This window comes from Bubalus kerabau, chromosome 16, assembly GCF_029407905.1.
Source record: "Bubalus kerabau isolate K-KA32 ecotype Philippines breed swamp buffalo chromosome 16, PCC_UOA_SB_1v2, whole genome shotgun sequence".
Lineage (NCBI taxonomy): Eukaryota > Metazoa > Chordata > Mammalia > Artiodactyla > Bovidae > Bubalus > Bubalus kerabau.
Window position 1 is genome coordinate 33,609,902 of NC_073639.1, and position 26,666 is coordinate 33,636,567.

At 36.9% G+C, this 26,666-nt stretch overlaps 1 protein-coding gene across 8 annotated transcripts in view; it reads right to left on the reverse strand.

Moving 5' to 3' along the window:
• Positions 1–11,281: 11,281 nt before the first annotated feature.
• LARP1B (La ribonucleoprotein 1B) overlaps positions 11,282–26,666 on the reverse strand; it is a 134,375-nt gene continuing 118,990 nt past the window's right edge. For 6 of the 8 annotated variants that reach the window (XM_055550534.1, XM_055550537.1, XM_055550536.1 and 3 more), the window contains exons 17-19: positions 15,103–15,212; positions 14,257–14,384; positions 11,282–13,134 (exon numbers count right to left, since the gene is read on the reverse strand). In XM_055550534.1, the coding sequence (XP_055406509.1) occupies positions 12,889–13,134; positions 14,257–14,384; positions 15,103–15,212 (484 nt within the window). In that variant the 3' untranslated portion in view covers positions 11,282–12,888. The remainder of the gene's footprint in view (positions 13,135–14,256; positions 14,385–15,102; positions 15,213–26,666) is intronic. The other 2 variants (XM_055550533.1, XM_055550535.1) reach the window with 2 other exon arrangements.

Genomic DNA, 26,666 nt, shown 5'->3' on the forward strand with positions numbered 1-26,666 from the left:
AGACTGCATAACAGGCTGTGAAGGGGAACAGATTTTGATGCCCCAAAATACCTATTTTAAGCTATTTTTTGTTTTCTTTTTTTTGGCTGTGCCATGTGGCATGTGGGATCTTAGTTTCTAGACCAGGGAATCTAATCCAGGCCCCCTACAGTGAAGGTGCTGTGTCTTAACCACAGGACTGTGAGGGAAGTCCTTAAACTGTTTTGTTTTTTTTTAATAGCAGAAATGAGAGAAGTTCTGAAAACTGAGTTAGAAGTCAGCCTTCTGTAAGAAACATATATGTTAGAAAATTTTCTCTTTGTAAGGGTGTCTCCCTCTTTATATCTGGAAGAGGAGGATCACCAAATCTCTGGGGAACTTATGACAGGACAAAGGCAAGACTTCAATTTGCACCAATATTCTTGTTTACTGTACTTTTCCTGATAACCTCCCATAACTGACTCCTCACCCTAAACATCTTATTTTATATTTAGCTAAAGACAGTGAGGTCTTCTGACATTTCGGTGAGTTAGTTTTTCTGGGCATCTTCCATGTATATATGTGTACATGGAGGTATACGTGTTATTACACTTTTGTTTTTCTCTTTTACATTAATTTATTAGGACATCAAAGAACCTAGAAGAGAAGAGGGAAGTTTTTTTTCTGCCCTTATAACTGTGTTAGTCTATCGATGTCATATAGATAAGTGAAGACCCTGTGAGAAAAGCAGAAGACTGTGGGAGATAAAACTCAAATGCATCTGGGAAAATCCCTTATTCTGTGTCTCCTGAACCTGAAAGGAAATATACAATTGCATACTCATTTATGAGAATCTTTGGCTGGTGAAATAGCAAGGGCTAGTCACAACAAGCCTTTTCAAAAAGACAAAACAAGTGAAAACAACAAAAGCCCTTCCCATTAGCTGTTGGTTTCACTTATAAGCAATTACCAGGACTCTGGCAGCAAGTCATTTGGGGCCCTCTTGACAAGATTCAGACACGATCTGCAGAAGGTAGGGAGAAATCTCCTCATCTCTGCATGTTAATTAAGGAAGACAGATGGCCCTGTGATTATTCAACCATATGTAGGTCAAGACTAAATGAATTAATAAGCAACTTAATTCTCAGCCGTCTCCAAGAGCTTATGGGGCATCTATGAACAAACAATTGCCACAGTATCCTGGGAAACAGGAGATGGGAGTGGGAAGAGAGATTAAATTTCTCCCCATTGCACACTAAGTTCCACAGCCTGGGGAGGCACAGCTCAGTCCCTCCACCACACATTATCTCCTATATTGTATTTGCAATGTTAAATGAGTCACGTTATAAATCTTAGTTTCCCACATACAAAACATAGTTCACAGGGTCGCTCTTTTTTTTTTTTTCTCCTTGAAGTTAAGCTTTCCTTAATTGATCATTTTAGGACTGAAAAAAGCACAGGAACTAGAGCCTAGAGCCATAAGGAGAAATGTAACAAGACAGGCAACACATGCTGAAGGCGAAAGGTTGGTGTGTGTGTGTCAGGGAACAAGTTCTGAAAGGGCTCAGAGGACCAGGGGCTGTGGGAGGTAGAGCTTGATCTGGACCTGAAAAGGCAAATGGACAGCAGTGGGGTGGGGGAGGGGGACCAGGAAAACTGTGTGCAAAATGCAGGAAGCTGTGCACGGCATGCCAGGGACGGTGATCAAACCAGTATGACAGGATTACGCAGGAGAAATCAGGAGAGAGGTCAGTTGGTAAAGGTGTTTAGCAGCTAATAGAGCCCTGGATGCCAGCAGTGCTGGGTGTTTATAGGAGAAAGCAGCCTCTATCCTCTTCCCAGCACTGCTGCCAGACTCCCCAGGACAGAAACTAAAAACCCTCCAGGAGTTTGTACCGGGAAGAGTTATTTCTGTGCTTCTCTCAGCTCTCAATCTTCCTGTGTGAGTGACTGCTGAGACTGGCAAAAGAACTGAGTTGCCCCACTCAGCTCCTCTCTCCCTTTCTATTACCAGGTTGAACTCCCTGTAGAACTAACCAGTTTTCTGTCTTAACCTCCTCTCCTCTTCTAAATGGTGAGCCTCTTGCCTCTGAAGAGAGGCCTGAATTTGTCCAGTTGTCTCTGGATGGGCAAGTTTAATTTTTTGAGCAAAGGTGTGAGTATTAAACTCAGTTGTCAGTGTTAGTAGTAAGTGATAGATACTTTGTTCCCTTTCTGACTCTACCTGAGTTTGTTTGGAGCACTGAAGAGGGGGAAAAAAAGAAGCATAATTTATTATCTCTTGTGTAAAATCCCAACATCCAAAAATCTGGAAGAGATATACATAGAATTGCTGTACTAGTCACCTCACAGCAAAACCAAAAGGACATATTAGGATGAGTCAAAGTAACAAATCTTAGTTTCTTAGCATTGTGAAGCTTAGGAACTTAAAAAAAAAATCTTAAAAAAAATGTACACATAACAAACAGCTTATACAGCTCAATATTAAAAAACAAACAACCCAATCAAAAATCGGGCAGAAGACCTGAACAGACATCTCTTCAAAGAAGACACACAGATGGCTAAAAGGCACATGAAAAGATGCTCAACACTGCTAATAGTTAAAGAAATGCAAATCAAAACTACAATGAGGTATCACCCCACACAGGTCAGAATGGCCATTATCAAAAATTCTTCAAATAATAAATGCTGGAGAGGGTGTACAGAAAAAGGAACCTTCCTAAACTGTTGGTGGGAGTATAAACTGGTGCAGCCACCATGGAAAACAGTATGGTGGTTGCTTAAAAAACTAAAAATAAAGTTATCATATGATCCAGCAATCCCACTCCTAGGAATATATCCAGAGAAAACTGTAATTCAAAAAGATGCACTCCAATGTTCAAAGCAATATTATTTACAACAGCTAGGATATGGAAGCAAACTAAATGCTCATGGACAGATGAATGGACAAAAAGGAATATTACTCAGCCATTAAAAAATGAAATAATGTCATTTGCAGCAACATGGATGGACCTAGAGAGATTATCATACTAAGTGGAGTAAGCCAGACAGGGAAAAATAAATATCATATAATATCACTTGTATGTGGAATATAAAAGAAAAAAAAAAGAACAAATGAACTTATTTCCAAAACAAAAAGAGACTTACAGACAACAGAAAAAAAACTTATGGTTAACAAAAGGAAAAGAGAGGTGGGGGGAGGAATAAAATATGAGGCTGGGATTCACATATATACACTGCTGCTGCTGCTGCTGCTAAGTCGCTTCAGTCATATCCAACTCTGTGCGACCCCATAGACGGCAGCCCACCAGGCTCCCCCGTCCCTGGGATTCTCCAGGCAAGAACACTGGACTGGGTTGCCATTTCCTTCTCCAATGCATGAAAGTGAAAAGTGAAAGTGAAGTAGCTCAGTCGTGTCTGACTCATGGACTGCAGCCCATCAGGCTCCTCTGTCCATGGGATTTTCCAGGCAAGAGTACTGGAGTGGGGTGCCATTGCCTTCTCTGACATATATACACTACTGTGTATAAAATAGTTAACTGGGACTTCCCTGGTGGTCCAGTGGTTAAGAATCTGCCTTCCGAAGCAGGGTGCTCAGGTTCAACCCCCAGTCAGGCAACTAAGCTGCCACACTGCAATTACTGAGCCTAAGGGCCACAACTAGAGAGCCCACATTCTGCAGTGAAGATCCCACCTGCTGCAACTAAGACCTGATGCAGCCAAAAATGAATAAAATAGATAACTAACAAGGGCCAACTGTATAGCACAGGGAACTATGCTCAATATTATTATATAATAACATATAAGGCAAAAGAACATATATAATATACATATAACTGCTACTATGCTGTATGCCTGAAACTTATACAATATTGTAAATCAACTATACTTCAATAAAAAAATTTTAATGTACACATAGCATAACAGCATTTTGAAAGCTATTGCTAAATCTTCAATCATAGAGCTTTTGTACCCGTTTATACTCCCACCAATGTTGATTAACATTTTTCATTATGTGGTTCTCTTATGACTTTCTATGATCCCTTCCCTAAATGCAAGAACTCTAGTGGTCAGCTGACACCAGGTACTGCATTTGCCCTGTCACCAGGCATGAACTTCCCAGTTCAACAGCCTTCACAGCTTCTGTTCCAGCCATGATGACTAACATTCATCTGCAGAGTCAACAGGTTCACACTGTGATCAGAGGCATTAGGTAAAGGAACTGCCATACTTAACCTCTTGAATTCTCTCAGAGATTTAAAATATTTATGAAAGAAATAAACACAGGTGGTAGTTGACCTAGTTAACTCTCTGGCATCACTTGGGATCTACTTAAAATAGAAGTCACACACAAGGGAGGAGATTCATAAAGCACATGCTATTTATGATACATATAAAATAATTATACCAACTTAAAAGCAATCTTTTGAATAACTTTAAAATGTAAGAGCTATTTTAATTGCATGGTAGGCTAGAATCAACAATGTAAGTTAAAGCAAATTTATGTTTCCTTCTTATTTTTCTTTGACAAACAACCCTGCCATCCTTAATATCCTCTCAAGTAAGGTCCCTTCCAGTGCCATTTTGCATTTAACAGAGCTTCTTCCCTTGCTTCACACTCTAAAATTATCCCTCCTTTCCAAAATAAAATCTTTTCACCCTGTATCCAATAAATTCACTCTCATATATAAGGGATTTGATAAATTGTTTTTCACCTGGAGTGGCTAATTACATATACATATACAGTGGCTATTACATATACATATATCCATTTTCAGATTACTTTTCATTATAGATTATTACATGATATTGAATATACCTGTGCTATCAAGTAGGTCCTTGTTGTTTATTTATAAACAATAGTGTATATAAACTAGATATAAATTCCCAAACTCCTAATTTACCCCTCTTTCCTCATTAAGATTCCTAATAGCAAGAGCAGGTTAGTACCAAATGTCGTTGTTTAGTTGCTCAATCCTATCCGACTCTGCAACCCCATGGACTGTAGCCCACCAGGCTCCTCCTCCATCCATGGAATTTTTACATGTATTTTCATTTAAATACTAGAGGAGAATAAGGAAAGATGGATTAACCTAACTTGCCCAGTGATCCAGCAGAATCAGAATTTGGATGCAGAGCTATGTAACTCCAGAGTTGGCACTTTCCCCCCCTCCCATCAGTGTGCAAACATTTTTCCTTGAAAACCTTGTCTAAGATAATTTTCATAAATGTATGTATCCCTCACAAATTTTAAGTTGTTTAAAATTTTTCATTTTAATAGCTGCAAAGGTCATAACTTTCAGCATATTATAACTACAGTCTGACAAAGTTATAAATATCACTTTTTTTTTCAGGCACTATTTTTTATAAAAACGCATAGTATCATTTTTCACTCTTTAAAATCACATTCAAAAATCGGCAAAGGAACGCCCCGGGGAGTGTAGATGGGAGGGGAAGGCCCGCAGATTCAGCTCCCGGGGAGGGTGCGACACCACAGGGCAGTGACTGTAAATATCACTTTTTAAGTGAAGTCAATGAAACCCAAATATAATATTTAAATCCATTTTCAAAAAGTGTGTAAACAAGCTCTTCTTTAACATTTAGAAAATGTATACATTTCTCTTTTCTCCTTGAACTTGTATTTCCATTCCATTTTCTCCAGATTTTTATCCTAGTACATTTTAATGTTTGAATGTCTTATTGAACATCAGATATTTATCTACAACAAAAATAAGTATACAATTAAAATTTTTTATTTTCTTCTGACCATAAGTGGCTGTAATTGACAAAAAATTTTTTTATTCTGTATTGGAGTCATTATTACAAATAATAATACATAATGACTGAGACAATATATATATACACATTTTGGTAATTATTATACATAGGTAGTAAATTTTGCATCATCAGTAAAGATAATACTAACTACTGTAACTCCAAGCTCTTGATGGCTTAATATAATAGAAGACTATTTTTTGATAATATAGAGTCTCATAAGAGATTAGTGGAGATAGGGACATGGGTTCCTCCATTTGGAGGCTCTGCTATCTTGAACATGTAGCTTCCACACAGTCAAAAAAGGAAAGATTGAGCATGGAGATGGCACTCAGGCAGGTCTTAAAGTAGTGTCCCTTACCTCCTCTGCCTTTCAGTATCCAGAACCAGTTATACTGGCAAGTCTAAAGCAGGAGAATGAACATGCAGTGTGACCAGGGGAAGGAGAAATGAACTGGATAAATAACTTGACAATCCCCACTACAAGTTTTATGGTAAATGCTTATCGTCAGAAGAATCATGATCTAACATTTAATGAAATTTAATGAAAGAGAAGGTTTTTGTCTGCTAAAACAAATCTGCTTGGCAGCTATTTTTAAAATGACATAGCTTATAAATAGGAAGTGGAAAATTGTAAACATTTTATCAGGTGAAATTAGATGAGGACTGACAGTAATTATAGTATATATTTTGTATGATTTGGTAAAAACATTCTAACTCTCATTAAATAACACATTGAACACCAACCAAAATTACACACAAAACCTTCTGTTACCCTTAACAGAAGTATTTATAAAGCAGAGAAATTCAGCAAGTCTTATGAGTTTATGAGAGCCCAACAAATCATTAGATTTCAAATGTGGCCCGTGATGGCCTTCACATCTAGAGTAATATTTTGGATGGGTAAGGGCAATGGCTTTCTTTTATAACATGGGAAAAAAGACTACTAGGAACTCAAGCATATTATTGGATAAATCAATTTTAGTAAAGAGTACTCATGTAACCTGAGAACCTGGACACTGATTCCTTTAAAATGATCTATGCCTATGTAAACTCCTCCGCAAGGATTTATGTTCTCCTGGGCATACCAACAACTTGAGAACTACTACATTACACCATAGTTCCTAGATGACCCAACACAATCTCTAAAAGTGTGTTTTTAACAAACTTGTGAGATATTTCAATGCCTCCCTTGGCTCTTACACTGTATACTCTGCCTCTTACAAAAGAAAGTAAGTGACAATGAATGGCAGTGTGGCAGTCACTGGAGTGTGCCTGAGTCTGGGAGAGGCATGGGCCATGGAAAGGCAGATTCTCATGTCTTGTTCAGGGACTGGATATTTACGATGAGGCAGAAATAACAGATTGTGGTGAGGTTGGGAAAACACAATGAGCAAAACTGTTAACTGAATAAAAAAAAAAAGAGGCAAGAACTAAAAGTGAGACATTACCATAATCAAATCCATGACATGGTGACTGCTTCATAGAATTCCTACCCTTGTCAGTTGTTCAGAGTCAGCAGAAATCTAGCAGCATCTAATGATGCTAAAGCTGAAACTCCAGTACTTTGGCCACCTCATGCGAAGAGTTGACTCATTGGAAAAGACTCTGATGCTGGGAAGGATTGGGGCAAGGAGGAAAAGGGGACGACAGAGGATGAGATGGCTGGATGGCCTCACCAACTCGATGGACGTGAGTTTGAGTGAACTCCGGGAGTTGGTGATGGACAGGGAAGCCTGGCATGCTGCGATTTATGGGGTCGCAAAGAGTCAGACACGACTGAGCGACTGAACTGAACTGAATTGAAGCCCCCTACTTCTCATGTGGAGGTGAGAAGGGCAGCAAAGTATTCATATGTTATTATCCTAGGACAACAAAACAATGTTAAGGAATCTCACTTTTTTCTACTGACTAAAATGTTTTAAATAAATTAATTTCCCATGAAGATTTAAAATTAAATTCACTGTTTACTGAAGAAAATATCTTTGCAAATGTGAAGATAACCTGTCCAGCTCTTAATCCTAATAATAGCTAATGTTACTGAGTGCTTATTGCAAGTCAGTTACTGTGTTAAATGCTTTACATTTAATCTTTGTAACACTATGAGGTAAGTGCAATTTTGTAGATGAAGGACTGTAACTTAATGAGGGGAGCCAGGATTCATGTTTCTAACAAATAAGTTGTTTCTAGAGAAGTGGTTATTAAACTTATTTGGGATCATAAATCCTCACAGAAATCTGATAAAAGCTATGCATTATTACCCCCAAAAGTATGTAAAATCCTGCGTATTAAGTTTTGGGGTCTCACAGACCTTCCCTCTCAAAGCCCTTCTATTGATTCATTAAAAGTCAGTCTCAGATTATACTTAAGGACACTCAACTAGAAACTAGAAAATTTTAACATTAAAAACATTACAGTACTATGATTATGTTCATGCTGTAATGAAGGTCTCACATACCTTAAAATACCGTGAGAAAGGTACTCATTTTTGTAGACCTGACATATTACCTGGAAGAAACGAAATCAACACAAAAAACAGCACATTCTGATTTTTTAAAATCTGAAGCAAATGTGTATAGTGTATTGGCAGAAACCATTGTATTAACCAAATCATGTCTTTAATTGGACAAGTTAAAAGCAAGCTAATTCCCTGGAGAAGGACTTGGCCACCCATTCCAGTATTCTTGCCTGGGGAAATCCCATGAACAGAGGACAGAGGAGCCTGGCAGGCTAAATCCATGGAGTCACACTACCAGCATGCAAAACAAAATGAAATATTAACAAAAATTGGAAAATAAATATTATTTTAAAAATTTAAAAAGGCTCATTGTAAAGAATTCAGAAAATTTTTTAAAAAGTACATGTTTTAAAGCCAGAGGTGCTTCCTGTTAATTAACCATATGGCATATTTCCTTCAAGCTTCTTAAAAATTAGAACACTTATTTCTAAATAGTATAGGATCTTGTATCTGTGGTTGACAATAATAACTCTAATGTAATGCAAAATTTCTAATCATATTTTGAATAAAATGTTTACTTTTTTTTAATCTTACCTAATTCTAGGAAAATATTGAAACACATGAATGATATTGTCATTAACCATGACTCATTTAATATAATTATTCCACTAGACCACTAGTTACTACAGAAGATGCCCAAGATAAAACATTAGTCTTAACCACAAGAATCTAATCTTGATTTTATAATAATTAAGAATCACAGCATTTTGAGTTTTAGAGTCAGGGTTCATATGTTTCAATATTTCAGGCTATTAAAGAACAGTCTGGTTAAAATGAAGAGCTTGAAGTCTAGGCCAGACTACTTGAGTTCAAATTCTTGCTCTGCCATTCAACTAACTGCATGATAACTTTTAGTTCAAGTCATAAAAGTACCACATAGTTTTAAGTTTCTCATGTTTCAGGAAGGATTTCACTACACAGCTTAGGTTAGCTAGACAAATTAAACAGATACATCTTACAATTTTCTTGCTTTGTTTACATCTCAAGAGTTAATCACAAATAATGCTAATGAAGTACTACAAATTTTTAAATGAAATGACCAAAAAACCCAAAGCATTTTTATCTTTAATCATATGCAAACCTTAATTTATCTATATTTATTTACTAATAACTAAGCAGTTTGACATTGCTGTAACAAGGTAATCATAAGTTAACATGTGACTATTAGGAATGCAAGAGTAACTGATATAATTACATGTTACCACAAGATGGAGTAAGAGTGGAGTGAGACTTATACACACACACACAATCACAAGATGGAGTAAGAGTGGAGTGAGAGTTACACACACACACACACACACACACACACACACACACACACACCTGTCAAAAGACTTACAGATCTGACTTATTCCATTCTGCCATCTAGTGGTGATAAAATTAGGTATTACTCTCTTAGATCAGTCTCCTATGTAATAAAATAAAAGCAGCTTCATAAGAGCTAAGAAATTAGGTGAAAGATATGATTAAGCACAGAAAGGAAAGAGGTAATATCATTGAGTATAATGGCAAGAGGAAGCATCAGAGAATGTTAGTATGAAGTCCCAATCTGTCAAAAACAAGTTTAAAAAATAAAATCTGTTTAGAAACTAAAATGATATCTATGTTAACACATAACTTTCTTATTTAATTCCTTTTAGTATAAAGAATTCCAAAGATGGTTTCAACCATCCCTTTAAAAGGACAAGTAATTTAAACATTTTAATGTTGCCTTTTTTATTTAATAAAATTGAAAACTACAAAATCACAAGGATGGAAACATCTAAGGTCTCTAGTGCTGTGCTGTGCTTAGTCGCTCAGTTGTGTCCAACTCTTTACGATCCCACAGACTATGGTCCGCCAGGCTCCTCTGTCCATGGGAATTCTCCAGGTAAGAATACTGGAGTGGGTTGCCATACCCTCCTCCAGGGGATCTTCCCAACCCAGGGATAGAACCCAGGTCTCCAAGGTGGATTCTTTACCATCTGAGCCACCAGGAAAGCTCTCTAGGAACTTATATAAATTTTAAGTAGGACTATTTAGATTTATAGTCAATAATATTTTTCTTTTCGTTGAATAACAATGCTTTTATTTGCTTAAGTTTCACATTTGGCTTTAAGTGGTATAATTTTTTAAACTTTTACCAAAAAAATGTACATACTATGTCAAATATACATAAACAAAATTAGAAAGCAAAGGATTAATAGTCTTGCTAAGTAAAAAAGCTCTATAAATTAATCAAAATCAATTAATCAATGCTAAAAGGAAAACATAAAATATATGACCAAGCCATCTACAAATATTATAATAAACAATAAAATTATCATTCATTAGTAACTTGATTAAAATGACGACCTTAATAATGACATTAAAATAATATTTTTTGCTTCTCAATCTATCAAAGAAAAGATTTATAATAACCAGTGTTGGTAAGGACATAGAAAAGCAGATGCTATTAGTAAAAGGGTAAACTTTACAACCATTCTAGAGTATGTTAATTGGGAATATATTTTCACTTAGAATTTCAACTTCTAGGAATTTATGTTAGGCAGTAACTCCAAGTTTACACACAGATTTATCTGTAAGGATATTATCAATTAAACTGTTGTTTGTAACAGCCCAAACCTGACCACAGACAAAATTTCAACCATACGTGATTTAGCTAAATAAACTATGACACATCCACATGCTACAATACTATATAACTTGTAAAAGTCATGGTGTAGAAATATTAATAACCAGAAAATGCTTATCTCTACAAGTAAAAGCAGGTGATAATGCTGTATGTATAGCATGATACTGATTTTGTTTTTTCCTTTTTTAAAAAAGTACTTTATTTTCATCTTTGTGCTTTTCTAAATTTCCCAATGTACATGTATTGTTTTTATAATCAAAATAATATGATAAAACTAATTTATTACACATCACAAAACTCTTGATTATTGTATTTTCACATAAAATATACAATTTTCATATACAAATTTCAAATATACATTTGCATATTTAGGTGAGTGGAAGTAATCTTAATGTTAAATACAGGTTTCAGACGTAAGTGTTCAACACAAAAAGGGTATTGAGAAAGATTTTTAGATCATTTCAAGAGAGCACTCAAAGCTAATAAGCATGGTTTGGAAAGTCCTCACTGAAAAGCCAGAACTACATATGCATGTAAGAAAACATTTTAAAATGTATTATCTAAATCTATTTGTTTTACTTTTGATTCTCTTCCCAAGATCTAAGTAGATTTTCTGAATATTCAAATTTGACAGTTTCTTAGAAGTAATATATCAAGATGACTTCCCAAATATTAAATATTATACAACTACAGATTATTGCTTATTCATGGGAAATAAAGTAATGAAAATCTCTAATTTATTAAAGGCTAGTCCATTTATCCAAAGAAAATATGTATTTCAATATTGTCATTCTATAACGACAAGACATCAAAGAGAAAATAATAAATTAATTTAGTATCTTAAATTAGTTGCTTCTTCCCAATACAGGAAAATATATGTTAAATAAAAATGGATATAAGTTTAACACTAAAACTTCATTCAAAAAATACAATGGTCTTCTACTAGAATTTGAAAATTACAGCTTTTCAACTATATTCTAAACAAAAATAATTAAAATTCAATTCAAATAATTTAGAATAATTGCTTTATTTTAATTCCCACAAAAACTAAAACTATCATTTACATCAGTTGCAACAGTAATAAAAATTAGAAGTAAATTTGTCTTTGAAAACACTTATAAGCATAAAACAAAACTAAAAGACACAAAAAAGGAAAAACTAGGTATTCCTTTTAAACTGAGGATAATCTGACTACTTGTGACATACAGACCTGCAGATGTACAAAGAGCAAATGCATTCAAAACAGTGCAAGATTTAATTAACTTAGGACAGTATTCCAACCAATCCCAACTCCAATTTCAATTACTTGTGCAGGTTTATATAGTCACAAAAAGTAAATCCATCCTAATATATAATTGACTGATGTCAATTCAGAACACTCCACATCAACACAACAATAACTATGGAAGTCATGAAGTATGACTTGGTCGGGGAGGGGAAGCAAAACCCAACATTCAAGGTGCATATACTTCAATATAACTGCAATATATCTATTCTTTCGAAAAAAAAAAAAATTTTTTTTAAACCATACATCTAAAAGAAAAGCAATTGTGGTATTTCACATTCTTTTTCTGAATTTTAAAAAAATATATACGTAATCTTCCTTTGTTTTTGATAAGTTCAAATATGAATTGATAATGGGGTAATTGGATTCTTTAAGAGAGCTCTACAGAAGAGATGAATACAACATACTATATCTTCTTTAAGAAGTATGAGCTGTAATGTTAGGCATTCCTTGTGATGTTTTTATATATTTAAGGAAGGCTGTTCTTGTAAACAATAGCTTTGAAAAAGAAATACTGAGACTAAAATATATTACTAGAGGATCTCTATAAAAGGTTACCAAAACTATCCTTGGTGAAATCAAGGCAACATTTTTAGAATTTATCCTGCTAGAAAAAAATGCTACCATTTTTCTTCCTTCTTCTTTTTTCTGATTATCACAATTAAACATCAGAAGATTTTCCCAAATAAATACTGATGTAAATGTTGATTTCAAGGGTAAACAACTTTTGTTAAGAGTCTATTTCTCAGGCAGTTCACCATTTGTTGGGACAGAGGCAGCATTGTTCTGGTGTGAATTGTCACTGGACTCCTGTGAAGTGTTCCTTCTGGGAGAATTTACTGGAACCTGAAGCTGATTAGCAGGTGTAGGCTTAGCAGCACTTGGTGGCTTTGTAGAGGAATTAGATGGAAGTCTATGACGATTACTCTCCTCACCAGAAGTAGATGAATGTCTTTTTCTTCCAAACTCCTCACCAATAGGGGGCTGCAAGTTATGAAAGACAACATAGTGATGATTTTACTATTTTTTTCTCCCTTCAAAATCTAAGGTCAGAGTTTTCTAACAGAGGGAAACTTTAGATTTTATTAGTACAAGGAAAATGTAACAGAAATTTAAGGTATTAAACTTAAACTTCCTTCCTATCAGTTAATTCTTTCATTCAACACATGTTTATTAAGCTTCTCCTATGTTTTAGGGCTTGAACTATATGGTAGAGCATAAACATACACTGGGTTCCATAACTCTGGGAAAACGTTTCAGAGAGGCTATTTTTGTTCTTTATGCAACTTTCATCAAGTGCAAAGCATTTATAACTCTAATCTTTTCCTTCTCCAAACTTCTACTCTATTTAAAAGCAGAGGTCTGAATTCTTGAACACTCTTCAGACAGGGCAAAAGTCACTATAATATTATAAAGCAAGGACATCTTTGTGACAGAACTGGCTGGACCACTCTGGAAACACAGCTCTATAATTCCAGAGATGTCGGTACTTCTATTAACTGCACCCCTGGACTATCAAATCTATTTACACAAAACTGTAAGACAAACAAATTATAGTACCTAGTTTACCTTTCACCTCTCTCTTTTCTGCTCCTTTTGCTTCTTCTTTCCTTGTTTCTCTTTTCTCTTCTTTCCCCTTTTCCTTTATCTTATGCTCATTCCATTCTCTTTAAAAAATGTTTCCTTTTCCTCTTGAAATCAAATTGGTTAAAGTGACTGACAACTCCACTGTGGTTATATAAGATATTAACATTTAGGGACTGTGGGTAAACTGAGTATATGGGAATTCTCTATACTATTTTTGCACCTGTTTTGTTTTTGTCTTCCCTTTTTGGCCTCATGGTATGTGGGATCTTAGTTCCCTGACCCAGGATCAAACCTGTGCTACCCGCATTGAAGTGTAGAGTCTTAATCACTGGATTACCAGGGAAGTCCCATTTTTGCACCTATTTTAAAGTTTGATTTCAAAACTAGAAAGTTGAATTTTCAAAATGAAAGTTAAAAAATAAAAATTATAAAATTAAAGTTAAGAAAGTCACTGATAAGCCCAAATAGCTCAAATATAAGAGTAATAAAAATAATACAGTGAAAGAATTTAAAACTTACATCAACACGGAAGTCTTCCAGCTTCTTAAAGCTACAGAGGTATTCCTGAAGTTTGGGGTCAATAGATTGTGTTTTAGATTGAGAATATTTTAAATAAGCCCAAAACTTTTCTAATCCATACAGCTGACCTAGTAACAAAAAATATATACAATAAAATATATAGAATCCTTAAGAAATGATTCATATTGACTATGTCTTACCAGCATTAAGCCATGTCTTCTAATATACACTTTATTTAGATCTTGAGGCTAACACTGTAATGAATAATGGCAGCTAACATTTATTAAGCATTTGCTATATAACAGGTATTATTTAAGTGGTTTATTGTATATTAAACTAATTTGAACTATATACCACCCTGTTATATAGGTGCTCTTGTGTAAATATTACTGATGAGTCAACTGAGTTAAGCAAGTTAAACAAGGTTAAATTAAGCAACTTAACCATGGCCACAGAGCTACTAAGGGGTGGAAATGGAATTCAGACTCTAGCCCAGAGCCTGTATTGTTACCCACTATACTATTTCACCTTTCCGAGCACACTTACTCATATTACATAGAATTTTCACATAATGGAAGGAACATCAGTGAGTAGTCATGTAAGTCAAAGGAATAATGACAAAATGCAAATCCATAAAGAAACTCTTGGGAGTGATTATTTTCCAACATCTCACATGAAAAACCTTCTTACTATATGGTGCTCCATCCTTTATAACAAATCATAATAGTGGCCTGAAAGTCATATTAGTCTGTCCCCCACCCCCCAAAAAAGGATACAATCTCCCTATTTATTGACAGATTCATATTTACAATTTTCAAATTGAATAAAGTGTTGTTTTGTTTTTACCAGATTCGTAGTCTTTCTTGGTTTCTTCTTGGAAATCCTTAAAAATTTCGTGTCTGAATTTTTTTTCCAGTCCATAACTATAAAACCTGAACAGACATTCTAATCCATACCTGTGTAGGGGGAAATGGTTTATAATAAAATTTTCGCTATGACAATGCAAATAATAATACTTAACAGCACTGACATAAGCAAACATGGCACAAATAATCCCAAACAAGAATGTTTAAATGTATGTAGTTTTTTAATCCACGTCTGGTTTTCCTATTTTTGTTGACTCGGGCACAGTATCTCATGGAGGTATACTAGAGATGTGCAAAATAAGAGGCAGCCCATGAACAACTAGAGCATGGCTTCTTTGAACAGACAGAGGATCTCTTCCTGTTATTTCTGAAGAACTCCTTGGTATTTCAAAAGATTTAGTGACAAATTGGCAGTTTTAGATTTTTTTCCAACCAAGGCTTGCAATGGTGCTTTAGTACATGGTATTAAATGCTCTTGAACATAATCTCTACTCTAGGAAAATAAAGACCATACTCTTGGGTCATAGACCCTAGGTGTGGTTGACCCAATCAACTATAAAGTGAAGTGAAGTTGCTCAGTTGTGTCTGGCTCTTTGCAATCCCATGTAGCCCACCAGATTCCATTGTCTATGGAATTTTCCAGGGAACAGTACTGAAGTGGGCTGCCATTTCCTTCTCCAGTGGATCTTCCCAACCCACAGATGGAACCCAGGTCTCCCACGTTGCAGGCAGATGCTTTACCATCTGAGCTACCAGGGAAGCCCCAACTTTAAAGGGACAAACCTAATTAAAACTGTCTTCTAAGACAGCCTTCCTGTTTATAAAGCACATTAAATAAAAGATAATTTGCCAAAAGAATTGTATCACTGCATAAATCAGAAAGTAAATTTCTTTCTTCTCACAACCACCTAGAGAACCTGAGACAAGTTTTGGACAGTGGATCAAGAAAGTACGTAGTCTCAACCTGCAACTAATGGGGATGAGCAGAATCCATGAGAGTGGACATGGATAAGTCGATGGACAACAGTAAAGGTGCCATCTAGCTCATTCAACTAAAACATGCTACAATTTAAAAACTTCCTCACTTAGAATCTCTAAATTATTCTGGGCACCTCAGTGGAGGAGAGGCAACATTTTTTTATTCCTGGTAACATAACACTGCCTAGCCATTATTCACAAGAGGACATGTGTATGCATATGTCTTTTGTAACCAGCTTATTTAAAATGGAGTGATGGTGTGCCTGGAAGAATAAACAAATTTCTTGGCAAGGTGCCAAGAGAAATGTGGACTTACCAACCACACTAACCTGAGTCCTTTCGTTTGGTAGCCATAAATGATGCTTTTCCTTGAGTTTGTCTGACTGAGGACTCACGAAACAACAGTTAAGAATGAAAAACCTATCTTAAAACTCTTCTTATGGGATCATATTATATTGATACCAGTGGTCCTCACCTTGACTACATATATGGACCACTGAGGGAACTTTTTAAAAAATGCAGGCTCCACTCCAAACCAATGAAATCATAATCTCTTGGGATGAAGCCGAGGCTTCTTTCTTTATGGAAAGCAGAACTGAGAAAATTTAGGTTATACTGAGTGAATGATATTTTAGAGGAATATTAGGATTCTTGGAGAAGGCAATGGCATCCCACTCCAGTACTCTTGCCTGGAAAATAAAATGGACGGAGGAGCCTGGTAGGCTGCAGTCCATGGGGTCGCTAAGAGTCGGATACAACTGAGCGACTTCACTTTCACTTTTCACTTTCATGCATTGGAGAAGGAAATGGCAACCCACTCCAGTGTTCTTGCCTGGAGAATCCCAGGGACGGTGGAGCCTGGTGGGCTGCCGTCTATGGGGTCGCATAGAGTCAGACACGACCGAAGTGACTTAGCAGTAGCAGCAGTAGGATTCTACTGGTAAAGGACAACTGACTACTACAACCTCTGGATTTCCAGTTTTTTAGAAAACTAATTCCAAAGATCAAAAGCATGACATTAATACTGCAACTCAAATATGTAGCATTACTGCTGGAGGAAAGAGAAGGGGCATAGGACCAGCCTCTCAGCTGTCATTTATTCACTGACCCATCACTGTGAGACAGCTTAGATGAGTGGAAAACATAAAAGCTGAGAACCAGAAAGAACTATATTTGAATTCTAGTTTATAATCATATCTCTAAAAATGAGGGTAATAATATCCTACTTTTCAATGTCAGATAATATTTGTAAAGCACTAAAAAACCAGACCTGGCATATTGCAGATATCTATGAAACGTTGTTTCTCTCCTTCCTTCTTTGAAATCATCTTATGCTAATGTTAGTTAATGGATATATTTAGTACTGGTCTTCTTTCTAATAAGAATAATCACTTATTGAGCATATCAGGCAATATGTTAAGCCCTTTAAATGTTGTGTTTTCTTTTTTAAATCTTCACAATAACCCTACGAGGGTATCTACCATAGTTTCCCCCACTTTATAGATAAAGAACCTAAAGCTTACTGGGATTATAACTTGCCAAGGTCACAGTAAGTTAATGGGTTTGATCTGAAAGCCTTCAGGTGCTTAACCATTGAGCTATACTTGCTAAGGAATAGCTAATCCAGTCTCATCATGAACACTGCAGAAATAGATAAAATTATAACACTGTTTTAAAAATCTATATACAGGATAGCACAGGAACAAAGAAGGAGAGTTGCCAATCTATACTTGGATAGAAAAGTTATTAGAAAGTCCTGAGGAACAAATAAAAATTGTTTGCATAAGTACCAAAATATGATGAGACTAATTATAACAAAAGCTTTAAAACTTAGTTCTAACAGTAAGAAAAATATTTTACCTTGTGACAGTCAATACAACACATATTTGTATACATAAAAACATACATAAGTTTTGAAAATAATTTTAAAATTTGCATTTATCTGTGAATTATAAAACATATTAACTTCACTATCATCAGTGAAGTCTCATATTTTCTATGTAAAATACAAATTATTTATTTATATGGCAGTGCTTGGGTGCATCTCAAAAATGACAGAATGATCTCTGTTCATTTCCAAGGCAAACCATTCAATATCACAGTAATCCACATCTATGCCCCAGCCATTATTGCTGAAGAGGCTGAAGTCAAACAGTTCTATGAAGACTTACAAGACCTTCTAGAACTAATAAAAGATGTCCTTTTCATCATAGGGGACTAGAATACAAAAGTAGGAGTCAAGAGATACCTGGTGTAACAAGCAAATTTGGCCATGGAGTACAAATGAAGCAGGTCAAAGGCTAAAAGTTTTGCCAAGAGAACGCACTGGTCATAGCAAAGACCCCCTTTCAACAACACAAGGAAAGAATCCACACATGGACATCACCAGATGGTCAATACTGAAATCAGATTGATTATATTCTTGGCAGCTGAAGATGGAAAAGCTCTATACAGTCAGCAAAAACAAGACCTGAAGCTGACTGTAGCTCAGCTCAGGAGCTCCTCATTGAAAATTGAGGCTTAAATTGAAGAAAGTAAGGAAAACCACCAGACTATTCAGGTATGACCTAAATCAAATCCCTTATGGTTATACAGTGAAGGTAACAAATAGATTCAAGGGATTAGTAGATCTGGTAGACAGAGTGCCTGAAGAACTACGATGTAAGTTCATAACACTGTACAGGAGGCAGTGACCAAAAACATCCTAAAGAAAAAGAAATGCAAGAAGGCAAAATGGTTGTCTGAGGAGACATTACAAATAGCTGAGAAAAGAAGAGAAGCAAAATGCAAAGGAAAAGGGGAAAGATATACCCAACTGGATGCAGATCCAGAGAATAGCAACTAGAGATAAGAAGCCTTACATGAACAGTGCAAAGAAATGGAGGAAAACAATAGAATGGGAAAGACTAGAGATCTCTTCAAGAAAATTAAAGATACCAAGGAAACAGTTCATGCAAAGATGGGCACAAAAAAGGAGAGAAATGACAAGGACCTAACAGAAGCAGAAGAGATTATGAAGAGGTGACAAGAATACACAGAAGATCCAAATAATCATGATGGTGTGGTCACTCACCTAGAGCCAGACATCCTGGAGTGTGGAAGTCAAGTGGACTTCAGTAAGCATTACTACAAAGGCAGTGGAGGTGATGGAATTCCAGCTGAGCTATTAAAAATCCTAAAAGACGATGCTGTTAAAGTGCTGCACTCAACATGCCAGCAAATTTGGAAAACTCAGCAGTGCCCATAGACCTGGAAAAGGTCAGTTTTCATTCTAATCCCAAAGTAAAGCAGTGCCAAAAAATGTTCAAAATGTCACACAATTGTGCTCATTTCACATGCTAGTAAGGTAATGCTCAAATCCTTCAAGACAGTCTTCAACACTACATGAGTAGAGAACTTCCAGATGTTCAAGCTGGATTTTAAAAAGGCAGAGGAACTAGAGATCAAATTGCCAACATCCGCTGGGTCATAGAAAAAGCAAGGGAATTCCAGAAAAACATCTACTTTGCTTCACTGACTACACTGAAGCCTTTGACTTTGTGGATCACAACAAACTGTGGAAAATTCTTGAAGAGATGGGAATACCAGACAACCTGACCTGCCTCCTGAGAAACCTGTATGCAGGTCAGGAAGCAACAGTTAGAACCAGACATGGAACAAAGGTCTGGTTCAAAACTAGGAAAGATGCACATGAAGGCTGTATACAGTCACCCTGCTTATGCAGAGTGCATCCTGTGAAATGCCAGGCCGGATCAATCACAAGCTGGAATCAAGATTGTCAGAAGAAATATCAACAACCTCAGATATGCAGATGATACCACTCTAATGTCACAAAGCAAAGAAAAACTAAAAAGTCTCTTGATGAGGGTGAAAGAGGAGAGTGAAAAGGTTGGTTTAAAACTGAAAGATTGTTGTTAAGCCACAAACGACTCCAGTAATTCTTGGTGTCCTGAAGGGAGGAATTCCATCCAGGGCCAGTGACGAGGCTTGATCACTCAGAGCTTCTGTGTGATAAAGTTTAGATAGAGAAAGCTTCTGACATAGACATCAGAAGAGGGCATAAAGAGTGCCCCCCTGCTGGTCTTCAGCCAGATGTTATATAGCTACTAGCGGTTTGCCGTCTATGGGGTCCCACAGAGTCAGACACGACTGAAGCGACTTAGCAGCAGCAGCAGCAGCAGTCAGCTAATTAGAGAAAGGAAATGTCTCCAAACTCAGAGACTGGCACCAGGCCCCTCACCCACAACATGCATTTTGAAATAACAATGGCATAAGGTGAGTTGCCCCAGCCATAAAATGATTGACATGAATCTTGAAGAAAGGCAGGTTCTCAAGCAAATACAGTCTCATTAACATAGCTTAAGAGAACATTTGCATGAGTAAAACATACTGGTTTGTCAAGTAGGTTCATGAGTCTTAGGTAGAAACAACTTGAAGACAGAGTCTAGGGTCAATGCATAGTTCATTAACATAGCTTAAGACAAACATTTCCAAAACAAAAACGCATCTCATCAGCTAGCTCAAGGTTTGAGAAACGTTAAGTTCTGGTGGAGCCAGGTGTCCTCACGGAAACACAGAATTTAAAAGAAACCTCTTTTTAAATTTGGTTCAGGTCAGTTCAATTCAGTTGCTCAGTTGTGTTTGACTCTTTGCAACCCCATGGACTGCAGCACACCAGGGTTCCCTGTCCATCACCAACTCCTGGAGTCTACTCAAACTCATGTCCATCGCATCAGTGATGCATTCCAACCATCTCATCCTCTGTCATCCCCTTCTCCTTCCACCTTCAATCTTTCCCAGGGTCTCATTAAATGAGTTGGTTCTTCGCATCAGGTGGCCAAAGTATTGGAGTTTCGGCTTCAGCATCAGTCCTTCCAAAGAATATTCAGGACTGATTTCCTTGAAGATTGACTGATTGGATCTCCTTACAGTCCAAGGGACTCTCAAGAGTCTTCTCCAACATCACAGTTCAAAAGCATCAATTCTTTGGCACTCAGATTTCTTTATAGTCCAATTCTCACATCCATAGATGACTACTGGAAAAAACATAGCTTTGACTAGATGGACCTTTGTAGGCCAAGTAATGTCTCTGCTTTTTAATATGCTGTCTAGGTTAGTCATAACTTTTCTTCCAAGGAAGAAAAAACAGACATTTTCCAGTCCTGTGGCCACTGCTGAGTTTTTCAAATGTGCTGGCATATTGACGTAGCACTTTCACAGCATCATCTTTCAGGATTTGAAATAGCTCAACTGGAATTCCATCACCTCCACTAGCTTTGTTCGTAGTGATGCTTCCTAAGGCCCACTTGACTTCACATTCCAGGATGTCTGGCTCTAGGTGAGAGATCACACCATCGTGGTTATCTGGGTCATAAAGATCTTTTTTGTATAGTTCTTCTGTGTATTTTTGCTACCTCTTCTTAATATCTTCTGCTTCTGTTAGGTCCATACCATTTCTGTCCTTTATTGAGCCCATCTTTCCATGAAATGTTCCCTTGGTATCTTTAATTTTCTTGAAGAGATCTCTAGTCTTTCCCATTTTATTGTTTTCCTCTATTTCTTTGCACTGATCACTGAGGAAGGCTTTCTTATGTCTCCTTGTTATTTGGAACTTTGCGTTCAGATGGGTATATCTTTCCTTTTCTCCTTTGCCTTTACCTTGTCTTTTCTCAGCTATTTGTAAGCCCTTGTCAGACAACCATTTGCCTTTCTTTTTCTCGGGAATGGTCTTGATCACTGCCTCCTGTAAAACGTCATGAACCTCTGTTTTTAGTTCTTCAGGCACTCTATTAGATCTAATCCCTTTAATCTATTTGTTACTTGCACTGTATAATCATAAGGGATTTGATTCAGGTCATACCTGAATGGTCTAGTGGTTTTCCCTACTTTCTTCAATTTAAGTCTGAATTTGGCAATAAGGAGTTAACGATCTGAGCCACAGTCAGCTCCCAGTCTTGTTTTTGCTGACTGTATAGAGCTTCTCCACCTTTGCCTGCAAAGAATATAATCAATCTGATTTCGGTGTTGACCATCTGGTGATGTCCATGCGTAGGGTCTTCTCTTGTGTTGTTGGAAACTGGCTGAATATTCTTATGGCTGAAAAATATTCCATTGCATATACATACCGCATCTTTTTTATCCATTCATTCTCTGAAGGGCATTTCGGTTGTCTCCAGTTCAGTTCAGTTGTCGCTCAGTCATGTTCAATTCTTTGTGACCCCATGGACTGCAGCACACCAGGCTTCCCTGTCCATCACCAACTCCCGGAGTTTATCCAAACTCATGTCATCCAACCATCTCATCCTCTGTTGTCCCCTTCTCCTCCCACCTTCAATCTTTTCCAGCATCAGGGTCTTTTCAAATGAGTCAGTTCTTCACATTAGGTGGCCAAAGTTTTGGAGTTTCAGCTTCAGCATCAGTCCTTCCAAGGAATATTTAGGACTAATTTCCTTGAAGATTGACTGGCTGGATCTCCTTACAGTCCAAGGGACTCTCAAGAGTCTTCTCCAACACCACAGTTTGAAAGCATCAATTCTTTGGTGCTCAGCTTTCTTTGTAGTCCAATTCTCACATCCATACATGACTACTGGAAAAACCATAGCTTTGACTAGATGGACCTTTGTTGGCAAAGTAATGTCTCTGCTTTTTAACACGCTGCCTAGGTTGGTCATAACTTTTCTTTCAAGGAGCAAATGCCTTTTAATTTCATGGCTGCAGTCACCATCTGCAGTGATTTTGGAGCCCAAAAAAATAAAGTCTGTCACTGTTTCCATTGCTTCCCCATCTATTTGCCATCTTGGCTATTGGGAACAGTGCGATAAACATGGGAGTGCTCTTCTCTCTTCAAAATACTGTTTTCATTTCCTTTGGGTATATACCCAGTAGTGGAACTGCTGGGTCACATGGCAGATTATTTTTAGTTTTTTGAGGAATCTCTTTATTGCTTTCCATAGTGATTGGACCAATTTACATTTCCACCAACAGTATATAAAGGTTCCTTTTTCACCACATCCTCAACAGCAACTGTTATTTTTTGTTTTCTTGATGCCATTCTAATGGGAGCATAATTCTTAAATTTTAAGTGTGAATGGAGAGATCACTATCTAAGGCTAGAGGGAAACCCATTCAGATCTTATTCAAAAACTGCATTTTGATGAAGATGATGAAACAAACATACCTCCAAACATAACGTATCCTTCCTCTTTCCAAGCAGGTAGGTCCAAACTTATCCACAAACGTCAGAGCCTCTCTCTTTCTAAAATTATTTTGATTATTTCTCTTTTTTCTTAGATAATAGCTTAGCCAAAATTTTTTCAGTGCCCAACCCCAATTCCTCAAGCTTCACTTTAGCCTTATTCCTGCTCAGTCTTCCTTTTTTTAACTTTATTTTTAATTGGAGGATAACTAACAATATTGTGATGGTTTATGACATACATCACTGCACAGTCTTCCTTATTCATACAGAATAAAGAAGTCTCTCTAGAAACAGATTTAAGATGGCACTCACCTTCTCCTATGAGACCAAGTCATGCACTCATCTCCTGTGAGACCATCAAAATCACAACTAGCTGTTTAACAACAATTGACAGGACACTGGGACCCAACAATGACAAAGGACTAGGAATCCCCAGAGAATGTGACTTTGAAGGCCAGCAGGACTGACTGCAGGACTTTCACAACCGTTAATTGGTTATGCCCCAGTACAAATATTAATAAAAACTTTTTTAAAAAAAAAGAAGTCTCTGAAAAACCATTCAAAGAGTTGAAGCCAATGTGAAATTCTCTTCTCAATAACTGCTTTCTCACTTTCTCCTCATCTCTGTATTCAGGTCTAACACTCCTTTCGTCTTTTCCACATTCCACAGGAAAATAAACCTATTCTAGGAGTCCTAGGCATTCCTTGGGCTGTGGTCAATACCTGCAGGCAACTTTGTTGACAGGATTTTCAGCAAAGTGGCTGGTAGGGAACTTGCTTAAAGATTAATATAGCTGGGGGAGGGTTTGGCTTGACAAAGAGGCACAGTATTACCCTCCTCTTTGGCTGTGGTGTTAACAGAAAGCCTCAACTCCATCACCCACCCTTGTAGTTGATACACATGCGTAGTGGTGTGCGGGCCAATAGCCCGAGCCTCTGTGCTTGCAAGGAGGTTCGAGATGCACGTGGCCACCCTATTTAAATTTGCATAGAAAAGGTGAAAAAATCTGGACACTTGTAGTTTGTTTCGTCCTGCCGCTTAAGAGAGAGAGAAAATATGTCTGACACTTGCTGTCTATTTCCTCCGTTTGGAGACCCTTGGCCTTCCTGCCTGTTACCCTCTCAAAAGTCAACATTCATAAAACTAAGATCATAGCATCTGGTCCTATCATTTCATGGCATATAGATGGGGAAAAGGTGGAAACAGTGATAGAATTTATTTTCTTGGGCTCCAATCACTGTGGACAGTGACTACAGCCATGAATTGAAAAGGTGCTTGCTCTTTGGAAAGAAAACTATGACAAACCTAGACAGCACATTGAAAAGCAGAGACATCAGGTTGCTGCTGACAGTCTGTATAGCCAAAACTATGGTTTTTCCAGTAGTCATGTACGGACGTGAGAGTTGGACCAAAAAGAAGGTTGAGTACTGAAGAATCAATGCTTTGGAATTGTGGTGCTGGAGAAGACTCGAGAGTCCCTTGGACAGAAAGGAGATCAAACCCGTCAATCTTAAAGGAAATCAACCCTGAATATTCATGGCAAGGACTGATGCTGAAGTTGAAGCTCCAATACTCTGGCCGCCTGATGCGAACAGTCAACTCATTAAAAAAGATCCTGATGCTGGGAAAGATTGACAGAAGGAGAAGAAGGGGGCGACAGAGAATGAGATGGTTGAATGGCATCACCGACTCAATGGACATGAGTTTGAGCAAACTCTGGGAGATAGTGAAGGACAGGGAAGTTTGGCGTGCTGCAGTCCATGGGGTTGCAAAGAGTCCGACACGACTGAACAACTGACCTACAATTTACTTGGCTGAGTCAGGTCTTAGTTATGCTACATGGGTTCTTCATTGCATCATGTGGAATCTGTAGTAGTTGCAGCATGCGGACTTAGTTGCCCCACGACATGGAGGATCTTAGTTCCCTGACCAAGGATGAACCCACGTCCCCTGCATTTACTATTTTTTTAAGTAAGTTAAAACCATTAAATTGATTTCAACCCATTAATGGGTAGCATACCACAGTTTGAATGAGAATATCTAGATCAGGCACTATGAAGAATAGTACAGAGAAAAGTGAAAAATAGAACTACCATATGACCGAGCAATCTCATTCCAGAGCATATATCTGGAGAAAATTATAATTTGAAAAGATACATGCACCCCAATGTTCACAGTAGCACTATTTACCATAGCCAAGATATGGAAGCAACCTAAATGTCCATCAACAGATGAATGGATAAAGAAGATGTGTACATATATACAATGGAACCTACTCAGCCATAAATAATGCCACTTGCAGCAACATGGATGGACCTAGAGATTATCATACTAAGTGAAGTCAGACAGAGGAAGACAAATATCATATAATATTATATATGGTATCTAAAAAGATGATACAAATGAACTTATTTATAAGACAGAAACAGACTCACAGATCTTGAAAACAAACTAATGGTTATCAAAGGGGAAAGGTAGGGGTAGGGATAAATTAGGAGATTGGGATTAACATATACACACTACTATATATAAAACACATAATTAGCAAGGACCTACTGTATACTACAGGAAACTACTCAACCTATCTGGGCAAAGAATCTGGAAAAAAATGGATATATGTATAAATGAATCACTCTGCTGTACATCTGAAACACAGCACTATAAATCACTATATATATATATATATATATATATACATATATAATCACTATATATATAAATCACTATACCCCAATATAAAATTTAAAAAAAACCTTTTTTTAAAGAAATGGCAAATTTTGCCTTTTGTGCCAACTCAGATTAACTGGCAGTAGCCATTAAAGGTGTGAGAAGAAAGACTATAAATTTGAATTCAAGAACAATATTAAATAATGCTGGGATTGATTAGAGATGTCAGTAATGAGGTATACATGCCATTTATCTATCATTCCTGATCAAGATTCTAGATGAAAACGAAATAGGCTTTATTTTTACACAAGTCAGTGCAAGTGTAAAAAAAAAATTTTTTTTTTTTTTTTCAGAAAAAAGTTTTTGCAGCATCTTGTATTTCTCTTGAAGATCACAAATTGATTAACAATGGGTTCTTATTTGAGCTTTACAAGAGAACTCCACAGATCCAATCACACATGGATTATGGAGTACTACAGTATTTACGACTGAAGAAAACATGCATATAAGTGGACCCATTCAGGTTCAAATCGGTATTGTCGAAGGGTTAACTGTAGTAGGAAAAAATGAGATTGAACAGGTGAGTCCGGAGGTATCATGAAAGGCCTTACTTCTTGTCTCAAGGAATCTTAACAATTGGTTTGGCTCTAAGCATGTATCAGTTTGGGGATGTATATATGCACATCCAAGGGAAATCTGTAAT